General features: G+C 42.4%; 1 protein-coding gene across 1 annotated transcript; it reads left to right on the top strand.

Annotated features, from left to right (window-relative positions):
* The first annotated feature begins 3,268 nt into the window (after nucleotides 1-3,268).
* TMEM114 (transmembrane protein 114) lies at nucleotides 3,269-11,909 on the top strand. The gene is made up of 4 exons (XM_042438299.1): nucleotides 3,269-3,883; nucleotides 4,453-4,533; nucleotides 8,264-8,401; nucleotides 10,225-11,909. The coding sequence occupies exons 1-4, from the start codon at nucleotides 3,700-3,702 to the stop codon at nucleotides 10,455-10,457; spliced, it is 636 nt and encodes a 211-aa protein (XP_042294233.1). The 5' UTR covers nucleotides 3,269-3,699; the 3' UTR covers nucleotides 10,458-11,909.
* The last annotated feature ends 2,640 nt before the right edge of the window (nucleotides 11,910-14,549 follow it).

The following is a 14,549-nucleotide window of genomic DNA, read 5'->3' on the forward strand; positions in this document are numbered from 1 at the left end:
CCAGGGAATCGTTACGCGTAATGATGCAATTTTTCCAGGATAGTCCCGAGATAAACTCCATAGAGAGTATAGCTCAAGTTGCAGGTACAAAGCAACTCTGCACCTTAGTGCTCTACCCCAGGTGTCTGTCCTTGGAGCAGTTGCCTCATTCTACCTAATGGCAGGACCAAATGTATGCCTACAAGGGTACCAGAGAGAGAAGGAAGCGAGTGGGGAAGTGCCACTACATTGTTTCATTGTGAGCCGTCAGGTACTTTGTGACTTATGGAGCTCGATATTACTCTATCTGCGTTTTCTTGGCAAGATTTATTGAGCAGTTTAACCATGTCATAGATGTATATACAATTGTTCTAATGTTTGGTATGACAATTCAATATTGTTAATACAGATGTGTATTGTTTTAATATATGAGACATGTCTCTGTATAATTATTGAATTATCCACACACAATAATTGCTGTTCCCTTTCCTGTAGGACCAAATGTATGCCTACAAGGGATACCAGGAAAGGGAAGCGTGGGAAGTGCCACTACATTGTTGTCATTGTGAGCCATCAGGTACCTTTCTGACTTATGGAGACCGAATATTACTCATATCTGACGTTTTCTGGCAAGATTTATTCAGAGTAAGTTTGCCATTGAGAGCGTGTGCCTTGCCCAAGGTCACCCGTGGGTTTCATGGCCCAGCAGCGAATCGAAACCCTCATCTCCAGATTGGATGCCATAGGAGCCATGGCCAGCTTCAAGCTTGTCAAACTGCATTCATTCTGATGGCGTTCGCAGAGAATCAAACTCTGGTCCCAGAGTCATAATCCAGCACTCAAACACCTGTGCCATTGCATACATTTACAAACACATCCCAGGATATACTATAGCACTTGGCACTTAAGAAATTATTTAATGACCGAGGCCTGCCTGGAAGGACAAGACGCCCTCCCCCGACCACCATCTGAGGGGGAGAGACGAGGCCTGGCCTGGAAAGATAAGAGCCCTCCCCCGACCACCATTTTGAGGGGGATGAGGGCCTTGCAAATTTTTGTATTGTATTGTAATTTTATGTTACACCGCCGGCTGTTGATCATTTGGAAATAGCGGTTCTTAATTATTATTATTATTATTATTAAAGTCGTGTCAAAATGCATTATTGTAGAACAGCTATCTAACTGTTTTAAATCAGTAAGTGATTTTAGACTTCTGCCCTTCTCCACTCATATCTCCCTCTTTTACTGTTTGTCTCTTTCTTTCTTCTTCTTCTTTCTCTTTCAATGGGCTCCTTCAAAATTCTTTGGAGAAATCACCACGTTTGCTTTTATTATTTGCCCTTGTGTGGTGGTGTAACAGTAGTGTAAAAGGCAACTTTAAATAAAGTCGCAATAATAACTTAAATAAAATGATGCCAATAATTGCAGCAAACTTCCTGTAATATTGTAGCCGTCACAAAAAGAAAGCGTGTTTCAAAGGACTTACCAAAAGTTTTATTTGTCACCCTAATTGCTGGAAATAATAGGGTTGGGAGGCGCTTTAAGGTCAAGATGGATGTCATTTTTCTGTGACTAATGTTATTGAAGGAGCTGGGGAAAAATACAGTTTAATTTCATGAACCTTTTTGCACTTCCTCAAACCGTTGCAGGCTGCTACCCCATTGCAGAATTGATGCAGTTTGACACAGCTTTAGGTGTCATGGCTTCTATGGCATACAAACTCTGGAGATGAGGGTTCGATTCCCGGCCCGGCCATGAAGCCCATTGAGTTTATCACATGAGGGAGATTGGGAGATTATCCCGTGAATATCCTGGAAAAATTGCATAAGTATGCGAAACAATTTCACATGACGTTGCACAAAACCCACCATTAAAGTGGTCACAAAGAAGCATTAACGCGCATCTTTGTACTTTTGGGATTTCAGCGACAATGCATTTCCGATATCACTTTATCTGTGCAATTGCATGCGATAAACATTCATGCATTTACTTGCCATTTTTGCTTTATTTGCATGATGTTTTAAATGTGTTTAATCTCTCTTTAATGCCAAAATTAGCCCTAGTGTGATAAACTCCTATGATAGCTTCGCCTTAGGGTTGACCTCAATTGGAAATGATTTGAAGTCACACAGCAACAAAACAAACATCTAATAATAGAGAAACAGCTTGGCATAATGGTTTGTTGTGGAACCACAGCTCAAACTACTACACCAAGCTGCTTCTCTGTTATTAGGTGCTTGTTTTGTTGCTGTGTGCCTTCAAATCATTATCAACCTAGGTCAACCCTAAGGCAAACCTATCATAGGGTTTTGTTTTGTTTTGGCAAGATTTGATCAGAAAGGGCTTGTCATTGCCATCCTCTGAGGCTGAGAGAGTGTGAGTTACCTAAGGTCACGAGTGGGTTTCATGGCTGAGCCGGGAATCGAACCCTCATCTCCAGAGTTGTAGTCCGACACTCAAACCACTATGCCACGCTGCTCTCTATTATTAGGTGCACATGCTTTGAACAAAAGCTATCTAAGGCCTAGTACATACCTTCTCTTCTGGTCCGGCCTGGCGGTGGCCTTTTTAACACTGGAGGGAAGCTGCAGCTGCCAAACCGTGCGGTTTCCCGCTGGTGGAAGAAGTACCCCCAAAAAGCGGGTTCTACTCAAGCCGCAGTGGTGGAGTAACAAGGGAGGTAACACGAAAGCCATCTTTAAATATCTAAAGAGATGTCATACAAAGATGGAATCAACTTGTTTCCTTCTGCTCCAGAGACTAGAACATGAACTGATGGATTCAAACGACAAGAAAAGATATTCAACTTAAACATTAGGAAGAACCTCTTTACTGTAAGAGCTGCTTGAGAGTGGATTAGTCTGCCACAGCGGATGGGGATGAACTCTCCTTCGCTGGAGGTCTTTAAACAGAGATTGGATGAGCATTTTTCAGGAATAGTTTAGTTGTGTGTTCCTGAATGCTACAGGGTCGGATTGGATGGCCTTTGCGGCCTCTTCCAACTCTAAGGTTTCTATGAGAAGAGCAACCTCATTGAATGAAAAGTGCTTTGTATGCTATGCCAGTTTGAAACATTTGATTGTATAGGAAATGCCAAAAGAGAAAAGAAAAGAGGAATTATTTTATTATCATGTGAAAGCACCCTGACCAGTGTTTTGCAGATCACTCATCCTCTTGCAAATTCTTTCCTCCCACCTCCTGAGAGCTTAAAAGAGGTGGACTCATCCCTCTCAAGCAATTGTTTCTCTAAGATTTGAATGTTCTTCTCCTCCTCCTTTTCCTCTCATTGCTGGAGAAGAAACTGTTTGGCTCTCTGATGAAGTGGAATCAGACTTATCCCGTAAGCGTCACACATGTTTACTTATTCGGAGGGCGACTGGGTGAAGTGTGAAACAGAGGACTATGTCAATTACATATTTTGTTCCCAAGAGGTTATACCATGGCTTTCCAACAAGGAGAACAGAGGGAGACGCAAATATAAAGAGACTAGAGCTGACTGAATCCAGAATTTAATTTTGTGATCTCTGGGTTGCTTCCACTGTCTGTTTCCAATTCAGGATTACAAATCCATGGCATTCAGGAAACAAAAGATATAGGAACTTCGGAAATCTTAAGAAAAGAAAAGAACTCCGGACAGAAGAGTGGCTTAAAAGATGAGGTGAGAAGAGTAAGAGCTTTCTCACTGTGAAGGCTTGAGCAACCGAGAAGGAGGACACCATTATGAAGTTGACTCTGAACATGGTTTCCTTCTTTGCGGCCTTGGTTGGCATTTTGAGTTTCATCTTCCTGGTGGCAGCCATCGGCACTGACTTTTGGTATCTCATTGATGCTTCGAAGCTGGAGAAGTTGACCAACAGCACAAACAACCTCAGCTCTCATTCAGGACTCTGGAGGACCTGCCAGTGTAAGTAACTTGACATTTCCCCAAGATCCTAGTGTTGGTGGGCAACTATCGGAGATCTTGGCAAGTAGCCTTTGGAAAGGGAGTCAATGGCGCACTCATGGCATCTGCCGTGCACAGCAAAAAGGACCCACTTTTAGCAGGTTCTTTTTCCTCGTGAGGGACGCCGCAGCAGCCAAACTGTGCGGCCTCCCTCTGGGTTCTTTTTGTTGCACACGGCGGATGCCATGAGTGCGCCATTGGCACATTGTTGTGTGTCGATAATGCAAGTGTGGTGCTGTAACATGCGGATGCTGTGCCGCACCTGCGTCTTCATGGCGGCCCCCATGTGGATGGGGCTGCACCATGATGGTGCCGCTGCCCTGCACTAGGGCTTGGGAGTGTGCAATTGCTTTGCAATCCCAAGCCCTAAAATCGGTCCCAGGCCGCCGCAAACCAGTGGTCTGTACTGGGCCAAAGGCATGTGGGATCCAACCTTTGTGCCCTTCAGTTAAATTCCCAAACATAAGACTCTGATCTATTTATAATAGACGTTTCCTCCAGCTTATGAGTTTTTCCCCTTTTCCTTCCAGTTAAAACCACCTGCCTCCCTTTCGTGAATCCCTTTAAGCCTGAAACAAAAAACATCACCACATCCCATCAGCAACTATTAAGTAAGTAGCTTTTGAGGTTGTATTTCTACTACCCATTAATTGGGAGATATTCTTTTTTTCAGCTTTGCATTCAGCGGCATTGAATACAGAGATACACACACAAATGCACATATGCTATGACTCCCGCAGTGGAGTTGCATAGTGTAAATCTCCGCATGTGTATTTACGCATTGATCATGCTATGCAGACTTTATCCTGAATGGCAATGTTTCCCAACCAAATGCACGTCTTGGGGCCTTCTCTCAAAAGGCAGTAATTGAGAATTAAAGCAAGATGTTAGCATATTTGGCCAGTGCTTACCACACAACGTCATATCAGTTGCTGGTTTGCATTTCCTTTGTTTCGGTACTGCGCCTTTTCATTGATGGGGAAAACTCCTCAATAGGTTCCTAATATTGCTCCCTGGTGCAATACTGCCATTACTGTGGCAGTAATGATTGACGGCAACCATGTGGCTTGAAGGGACAAGATTTTCCCCTTCTCTCCATTCCCCCTCACTATTCCCAAGCAGACCGAGGTGGTTTTTACTCTACGCCTTTCAGTTTTCTTTATTTTTATTTTTGCTGTGATTTTCCTGCAATTGCAGCAAAAATAAAATAATTTTAAAAACTGAAAGGAACAGAGTAAAAATAACCTCTGCAAAGGCAAGCAAGTGCCGAAAAGCATGGTTACAAAGCCGGTGTAGAAGGGACCGTGGATTGTCAAAGCAGCACAATCACACAATTGGGAAGAAGTGTGATACTGAATGTTTTCGAACCGGTATGTTCCTCTTTGCATCACTAATGTGATTGTTGCAAGACAGAGAAAAGCTGGTGTGATAAAGTCCTTAATCTGCAACCATTGTGTGTGTGTGTGTGTGTGTGTATACACACTCATGTATAAGTCTAGGACTTTAGGTTAAAAATTGACCAACAAATCCTGAGTCAACTTATCCACAGGTGAATGTAAGTACTGTATCTTAACTCTTATGTTAAAGAAGGAACCATCCCCTGGTGAAAAGCACGAGTATAATCTGTCCTGGAAGCACCAACCCTCTCTACTCTCCTATCCATCCAGCCTTAAGAATGAGCACAAAGAGTTATGTCTGCTGGAATTTTGTAAGTTCTTTGACATTGTTTTGCTTTGCTTCATCCATTAGATCCTTTGCTATATTGCCCTAAGTTTTATCCTTGACTTATCCTCGGGTCATAGCAAAAGGCATAATTTTGGCCCCAAAACTTGCCCTCGACTTATACGTGAAGTCGACTTATAGTCGAGTATATACAGTAAAATAATATATAATGCAAACATGCTCCTCATCTATATGGACAGCGGCACTGAATACACAATTCTGCTTCTGCAACCTTGAACCGAATGCAGTTGTTCTACTCTGGAGAAAAATGTCCACCCACTTCTGTGATGGAATTAACATTTGTGAAAGACAACAACAGTATTCCAGGTTTGTAGGTTGGCTGTGAAGTTTCAAATTCACATCTGAGAAGATGTGCAACATCCCACCTACACTTCCAACGGCTCAGTACACTGGCTCAATAAGATGGAAATTATTCAAGATTAAATTTTCCAATGCTGTCTCTTTCTATTTTCAATCTCCACATCTCCCCGTCCTCATGGAATGTGTAATGGTTTTCATTTGCTGTGGAAAAGGAAGGAATCGCGGCAGAACCTCTTGTTTTGGCAGCATATGTCAATATATAAAGCAAAATGTTTCTGGCAGCTTGGCAAATGAAGATAATGACACAATAGCATGGGTTGTTAAGACCGGAGTTTGGATCACTGATCGGTTCCCATAGTAGCATGAAAAGGATCAGAAGGCAGCCAACTTTCCCAAGCCATAGCAATTTGCATTGAATTGGACTGAAGTGGCTATCAAGCATATTTGTTACGTAGCCCCAAATCCAGCCATTTGCTCAGAAATACACACACACACACATATACACACACACACCAGGGTCCAGTTTTTAAAAAGAAGCAAAAAAACTGGAAACGTCTAGTCCTTCTGCCCACAAAAGCACTGTGAGAAATAATAGCACTTGCAGAATTAATTTTGCAATTTAAGAGGAAAAAGGCAGATTTGCTATATACTATATATCTGCAGGTGCACAAAAGGGATTGCGCCTTTCCTTTGCTTGCCGGTTGTCACATGGTGGTTCTTGGTAAACAGATGCAAAAGGGAAACCTACCAACACTTCCCCCCAGCTGTTCAGAGGCAGATGGGAACGGGGATTCATGGTCACATCTGGGTGATTCATGGCCATGGGTGCAGAAGGAATGAAAGCCTGTTGAGGTCCAGGCCCAGGTTGCCCACCATGGAAGCGAAGAAAAAAGAAACCACAAAGGCACCTGGCAACCCTGTTTGTGCAGCTGGCTGTTGAAGATAACCCTTCTGGGAAGGGTCAGCAAAGACAAATGGCAAAGCAGTTGCTTAGAGGAACAAAACCTAGCAGTAACATCTGGTTCTGCTTCAAGGCTTCTGGGAAGCACCAGGGAGCTGCAAGGAATTTCAAGTTACCCATTAGATCTTTTGTTCTTCTTTTTTTTTCCAAACAAGGAGAAAGCGCAAACCAGCATAACTGGGTTGTGAGATGCCCAACATCTCCAACTTTGGGGGAGAAAGTGGGATATAAATAAATAACAACAGCAACAACATGTTTATCCTGAAGGAAAAGCAGTGGGAGGCAAGACCTGCGGCTGCTGTGTTACTTATCATAACATGTAATCTCATTGCAGAGCTTGGCCAAGTTATCTTTTTGGGACTGCAATGCCCAGAATCTCTCATCCAGACATGCTGCAGTCCATTAAAAGTTATTTTGTCCTAGCTACTTTGATGATGGAATATTTGTTGCATGAATGATGATGAACTTCTAGAGCCTTGGCTGAATCTATTGAAGTTGGGCTCTTCCATATGAATCCTCTTTGCCATAATCGATCTGATAGCTGGAAGAGACCCTTCCCAAGGGCTATCCAGTCTAATCCTCTTCTGTCATGCAGGAATACACAATAAAAGCACTCCTGACAGATGGCCATCCAGCTCTGTTTAAAAATCTCCAATGGAGAAGACTCCACCAGACTCCAAGGAAGTGTATTCCATGGTCAAAGAGCTTTTGGGTGGAATCTCTTTTCCTGTAGTTTGAATCCATTGAATCCTAACCCTCATCTGCTCTGCAGAATGTATGCAGTTTGACACAGCTTGAATGGCCTTGGTATGGAATTCTCGGCTCTGTAGTTTTGTGAGAAAGGACCTTATCACACGCAGGGTGAAACGTCATGCAAACATTATTCAAACGTGGCAGAAATGTCGTGGAAGCGCCAGGAATGTGATCATCTGTGGCACTTCCAAAGTGTAATTGAGGCTTCCTACTATGTTCCCGTCATGGAATCGTTTGCGGGGAAGCCAGGAGGATCCATTATGGCTTCTCCACGAACGATTCCATGACAGGAACATAGTGGGAAGCCTCAATTACACTTTAGAAGCGCCATGGATGATCACATTCTTGGTGTTTCTGCAATGTTTCTGCCATGTTTGGATGACATTTGGACCATGTGTGATAAGGTCGTATGCCTTCTCCATTTGGTGTCACTCAAATGACAAACCCCAGAGTCCTATAGCATTGAGCTATTCCAAAGTAGTGTCAAACTGCATGATTACTTCAGTGTAGATGCAACCTTAGTTGCCAGAGCAGAGGCATGCTTGGCTCATGAAATTCAAAGGATGGCTTTTCTTTACTTCCAGATATGCATGGCACTTTTGTGATTCTGCTGCCTCTCAGCCTCGTCTTGATGACCTTTGGAGGAATGACAGGCTTCATCGCTACCCTCTCACAGGCTTATTTTCTCCTGATCTTCACCGGCCTGCTCTTTCTCTTTGGAGGTTCGTTATTGATCTGATGCTTTAATAATAACATCTGGTTATCCGCTGATGTTTGTTACATTCCCCCTGAACAGGCAGGCTCACAGTTTGAGTATACTGTATTGGATGCAATCCTCAACTTGGATGACCAGGGTTTGGTTAAGGGCTATGGCACATTTGCACAATTTAAGCTAGTGTACTGTGTCCATTCCTGGAAATGTCCAGTCTGGCCATTGTGACAGATACAGATTGAGTTTCCCTTATTCGGAATTCCAAAATTCAAAATATTCCAAAATCCTAAACTTCTGTTGTGAGTGCCTGAGATAGTAAGACCTTTGCTTTCTGATGGTTCGTGCACAAAATTATTACGAACGTCTTATAAAATTACTTTCAAGCTATGTGTAAAAGATGTATTCAAAACATACGTGAATTTTGTGTTTAGACTTGGGTCCTATCTCCAAGATATCTCATTGTGTACGTATATGCAAATATAGGTATTCTGAAATCCCCCCAAAATCTGAAATCCCAAACACTTCTGGTCCCAAGCATTTTGGATAAGGAAGACTCAACCTGTACTTTAGTCAGATCCCAGTTAGACTGCTGTAATGTGCTCTATGTGGGACTGCCTTTGGAAAATGTTTGGACACTTCAGTAGGTCCAAAAAGGTGTGGCCAGATGTTTGACCAGGGCTTCTTACATGGAACATATAAGTCCTCTGTTACAACAGCTTTGCTGGCCTCTTTCTGGACTCAGTTCAAAGTGCTTCTTATGCCGTATAAATCCAGGGTGACCAGATGTCTTCCTTTTCCAGGACATGTCCTGCATTTCAGCCTTCTGTCCTGGAGCAATTCCAAAATCTTCTCCATTTTGAGCCTGACCAAGATGAATCTATATGAATATTTTCTGCTTGTATTTGGTAATGTCCTACATTCATCTTGAATGGCTTACATTTTGCAGTGCCTTGCCCCCCTTTGTGGTTATGACATCTGGTCACCTTGTATAAAGCCCGATGTGGCTTGGTTCCAGGCTATCTAGAAGGCTGTATTCTCGCTTATATGCCATGGCTTACGGGAGAAGGCCTTTTCTTGATACTACAGAGATATGTCTGGTGCAGATGTGAGAGACGGTCTTCTTAATGGCTACTCCAAGATTATGGAGCTTCATTTCAGGGGAGGTTGGACTACCCTTCTCCCTATTGTCTGTCTGACAGGAAAACACATTCAAGGATCAGAAAAGCTCCATCAAAAGCAAGTTTAACCTGTTTATGTTGGGAGGATACCAGTTTCACTCATTGGTCTAACTCCTTTAGTTAGGCTTAGTGAGAATAGACCCATTGTCTACCTGTTGACTCACCATTCAACCACAGAATGAATGGGTCTAATTTTAGTAACCAACAGGATGCTAGCCATTAATTGCCGTTTTACATTTTCCACTTGGGTAAAAAGTACAATTAAAGATTACAAGTTTTCATTCAGTGGCAGAGTTAATGTTTAACAATAGTAGCGAAACAGAACACAGCATCCGCCTTTCTTTGTTGATGGGAAAAAACATGGAAAACTGTTGCCAACCATAATTCTGGGTACATCAACACTGTAGAAAGAATGCAATTTTGACACCACTTTAAGTGCTGTAGTGCCACCCTATGGAATCCTGGCATGGGTAGTTTTACATGGAGTTTAACCTTCCTTGCCAATGAGTAATGGTGCCTCCCCAAACTACAAATCCCATGATTCTGTAGGCCGGAGCCATGGCAGCTTAAGTGGTGCCAAACTGCATTATTTCTACAATATAGGGGTACCCTCTGTGGAGCCAATATATGTGTTTTCCGTTTGTGTCTTCTTTAGCCATCATCACTCTGGCTGGGCTTAGTGTCTACATTGCTTACTCCGCCGCAGCTTTCAAGGAAGTCAGCTATCTTCTGGAAGAGAGGAAGCTCCTTGAACATATCGATATCCAGTTTAGCTGGTCGCTAGCCTTTGCCTGGTTCTCCTTTGCTGCTGAGGTTCTTACTGGGCTAGCCTTTCTCCTGATGTCCAGAATAGTTGGCATGGAACAAAGACGGAATTACTCGATATGACAATCTCTTTCACAACAGGGATCTCCTGGTTCAACAGATTTGGTCCATGTAGACCCATCCATCTTTTCCAACCTTATGGTGTGAGCTAATGACTGATAGAGAAAACTAAGTCATTTGAGATAGCCATATAATCTCCCTTGCCTGATGTAATTTTCTTTTACTGCTTAGGTTTGCTGAAACTTTTGACCTGAGAGGCCTTCTGGTAAAGAGGTTTGGTTTGAAGCTCTGCGGGGCGACAAGATAAACAGATCAAAATTCTCCACTAGGAAAATTGGATTCTACATCCTAAAGAGAAAAGCATGTAGGTTGAGCAGACTTGCATAATGTCTCTCCTTTTGCATAATATTGTGGGCCCTTGGTATCTGCTGGGGTCTGGTTCTAGGACCTCCCATGGATACCAAAATCCACGGATGCTCAAGTACCACTAAATACAATGGCACAGGAAAATAGTATCTCTTATATAACATGGAAAAATCAAGCTTTGCTTTATGGAATTTAAACAATATTTTCAGGCCATGGATGGCTGAATACATGGATAAAGCATCCATGGATGCAGAGGGCTGACTTTATATCGTCCCATTTTTGCTGTTCTGCATGATTTTATTTTGGCAATGTTAGTCCCAGAGCAGGAAAACAGGGCACAAATGTCTATGCAGAACACTCAACAGCCAACATACAGGTTGCTTTTTAAAAAAATGAAATTACAAAGGTTTCCTAGCCACACTAGCAGCCATGGGAAAATATAAGCAAAGTTATCAGCACATTTTCAGAAACCCCTAAGGCCTGAAGTTGTATGCACATGAAAAATAACACAACCCAACAACCCCAAACTGTTGACAACTCTCCCAACGAACATGTCCAGGAACCACAGCATCCTGATATTTACAACTATCTTTGGAATGAGAACTCATTGAACATTCCTAAACGTCCTACTTGTGCAAAGAGTAAAGAGTTATATAATAAGATGTTAACAGCTCAGCTTGACAAAAGTGCTTGTTCTTTCGAAAGAGGTGTGTGTGTTCATTCATTCAAGTCCTAGTGTTTGTTATGAAGAAATTATATGAAACACATTGTGCGCAGTGTTGAGAAATGGTGGGAAAATATTTTTACGCAGTTGCAGCACCAGGAAGCGTCCCGAAAGAAGATCTGTGGTCTTTGCTGGCATCTCGTGGTAGGAGTGAGAAAGCCAACAATTTGGAACAGAGAACAGGGAATGTTGGGTAAGAAGAATCATAAAGCCAGGGAATTAGCAGGAAAGCGTTGGGGGAAAGTTTCTGGAATCAACTGCATTTAAGGGATCCTAGAGGAACACTTCTTTAGAGAGTGAAAGAAATGCCTAAGGAATTCTGTGTTACGTGTTTTCATTTCATTTCCAGTTGCAGGGAAGTTTTCTTCCCCAAGAGCAACATTTTTGATAGTCTGTCAACTGTAATTCCCTTAAATAAAATTGATTTCAATTGTTAAGTACTCTTTCTGTCTAGTGGGTTTCTTCCCCACCTTCTCTTTCAAATCATTTTATTAAGTAACCTAGGGCTGCTACCACACTGCAGAATTAATGCAGTTTGACACCGCTTTGTCCATCCTATGGGATCCTAGGTGCTGGAAGACCTTTTTTTTTTTTTTTGGTTTTGGTAAGTGGAGTTCCTTTTGATGTTAACCAGGACAGAAGCTCTGTAACCTCTTTGAAAGGTGCATCATATCTTCTGGGGGCTTGAAGGACAGGGAATTCATCCATTTTAAGGAGGGAAAAATATCTCTGGGTGTCTGGAGGGACTGAGGACCACCACACTTTACCTATTCCTGAAAAAGGTGTGTGAATCAGAATATCAATGATGAAAGAGAATTCATTCTCCTCAAGGTCCTTCCTTCTGGGAAAGAGAAGGTGCATGGTTTGAGTCCACTTGTAGCTTCAATTTGAAATATTGTTCCTGCAAGTGCTTTTGCTGTGCTTTGTGGTGGGATAGAGCTATGACAATCACTATGGTATAAAGCCAGCTTCCTTGTCCAGACATCTTTTATTACAAATCTCAGTCCCGAGACAACATGGATGAGAGGTGATGGAGGTTTAGTCCAACAATGTTTTTGGACTAAATGCCCAGTGGTTGTCAGAATCTACCTTCAAATGGCGCGTTCACTAGGGCAGCTTTGATGTAGAATTCCTTTCTCTGGGATGAAGGGGGGAAAGGGGGGTTGGCTATTTGGGCGTAACAGGAGGAAAGGGGAGGGGGTCTGGGTTTTTAAAATGTGGTTTCTATTGGGAGTTCTTCAGATTTAGCAAAAACGTGATCCAGTGTATTTCTACTTTCCTTATAATAATTTTTTTGTTTCTTACAATAGTTGTTGTTAAGGTCTGGTTAGAATACACAATTCTCACAATGGTGTCCTGAGATGGAGATGGCTCATATAAAGACACAGTGGAGCCTTTGGTTGCATTCACTCCCCACAGTTATAGCACCTTTGATACCATTTTAACTGCCATGACTGCTTCTTACACATACCTCACTCTGGAGGCAATTCTTAAATATCTCCCCCTAAAATGCAAATAAGACAGAACCATGACAGTTAAAGTAGCGTCAATATGCTGTAACAGTGTAGTGTGAAAGCAGGGCTTTTTTATTGCAGCAACTGTGCTTGTTCCTAGGGTCATTTCCAGGTCCTTGGTTCGGTTTGTAGAACATATACCATGCATTACATAAGGTCTCAGGTTCGATCCCTGGCTAATAAAGATATCAACCTGAGACCAGCAGTCTTCATAGAGTAGACATTTTTGGGGAAGGTCAGTGAGCGGTTTGATTCTATATAAGCTTTATATACTGTACTTGAATGTGATTAGTGGCCTGTGCAATACAACCCCATATCTGTGAGGGATCCATTCTCAGACCTTTTGCAGATAGTGAAAATCGTAAATAACAGCAAAACCTATTCCACTGGAGTTGACCATAGAGTCATGCTGAAGGACCTCCAGAAGCCTAGGCAGACCATAGATTTTTTTGACATGGGTAAGTGAAACTGTGAGTGCCAGTCCCACTGATAGCGGGAGTCATACTGTATTTAGTTCTCTGTCATTTACTTTTCCCTGATCGTTGCTTCTTCCCAAACTTTGCCTTTCCTGAAAAGCTTAATATCTGGATAAGTTTCTAAAGAGACAGGTGGTCTCTTACATAGCCGGACCCTGAACTGTTTAGGGCTGTGAAAGTTAAAACCAACGGTGGCAACCAGGGCAGATCTTTCAGTTTTGAAATAATAAGATCTTGATACCAGTTATTATTATTATTATTATTAACCTTTATTTATAAAGCGCTGTAAGTTTACACAGCGTTAGAAGTTTAGCAACTACCTTTTGCTCCAAATGATGCTCCTGGGCACTCTTCAAGGGTAGCCAGTTTCCCCCAGTCCTCCCCAGCAAACACAAATATTACCATTTCCCCCTGCAGCCCCTCTCAAAATGGCAACATGAAATGATGTCCTGTCACTTTCTGTCACCATTTTGAGAAGGAATGCAGAGGGACATTGAGGTCCAGGGAGTATTACAGGGTTTTTGTGGTGCTTTTTGAGGTGGGTTGGGCTTGTTTCACATCTCAAGGGGGCTTTCTATATATTTTAGGGGCAAGAAGGGGCCTAAAAGTTTGGTGAAATGTTTAAATATTTTTGGGGGTGAGGTTGGGGGCTTTTGGGGACCGATGAGGACCTTCAGGGACCACAACAGTGGCTTCCAGGTGGTCCAGGTGCTGCATTTTGACAATTTCTGCACTAGTGTAATTTTTATATGTGTCCTGGTTGGCCTAATAAAAAGAACAATGAATGTGCATTTTGAATTTTAAATGGTACACATGCAATTAATGATAGGAAATATCTCTGTGTTTGTCTGCTTCTTTTAAAGAAAATTCTTCTTCTTTTACTGCAGCATAGGTGTACATATAGGAAAAAGATGCCACACTTGACTTTCAGTAATGATTTTTGAGCATCAGTAGCAGCTCCCAGAAGCATGGCATAACTCTGCCAACGACAGCAACCCTGGGACACCCACATCTGGTTGGTGAAGGATTGCTTTCCTTTCCCCAGGCAACCTGGCCTCCTCAAATATTTAAAAGG

Source organism: Sceloporus undulatus, chromosome 8, assembly GCF_019175285.1.
Source record: "Sceloporus undulatus isolate JIND9_A2432 ecotype Alabama chromosome 8, SceUnd_v1.1, whole genome shotgun sequence".
NCBI classification, from domain to species: Eukaryota; Metazoa; Chordata; class Lepidosauria; order Squamata; family Phrynosomatidae; genus Sceloporus; species Sceloporus undulatus.

Coding starts and splice junctions, on each gene's coding strand:
- TMEM114 (XM_042438299.1), top strand. CDS start 3,700: ATGAAGTTGACTCTGAACATGGTTTCCTTCTTTGCGGCCTTGGTTGGC. Junction 3,884..4,452: donor ACTCTGGAGGACCTGCCAGT/GTAAGTAACTTG, acceptor TTTTCCTTCCAG/TTAAAACCACCTGCCTCCCT. Junction 4,534..8,263: donor ATCCCATCAGCAACTATTAA/GTAAGTAGCTTT, acceptor CTTTACTTCCAG/ATATGCATGGCACTTTTGTG.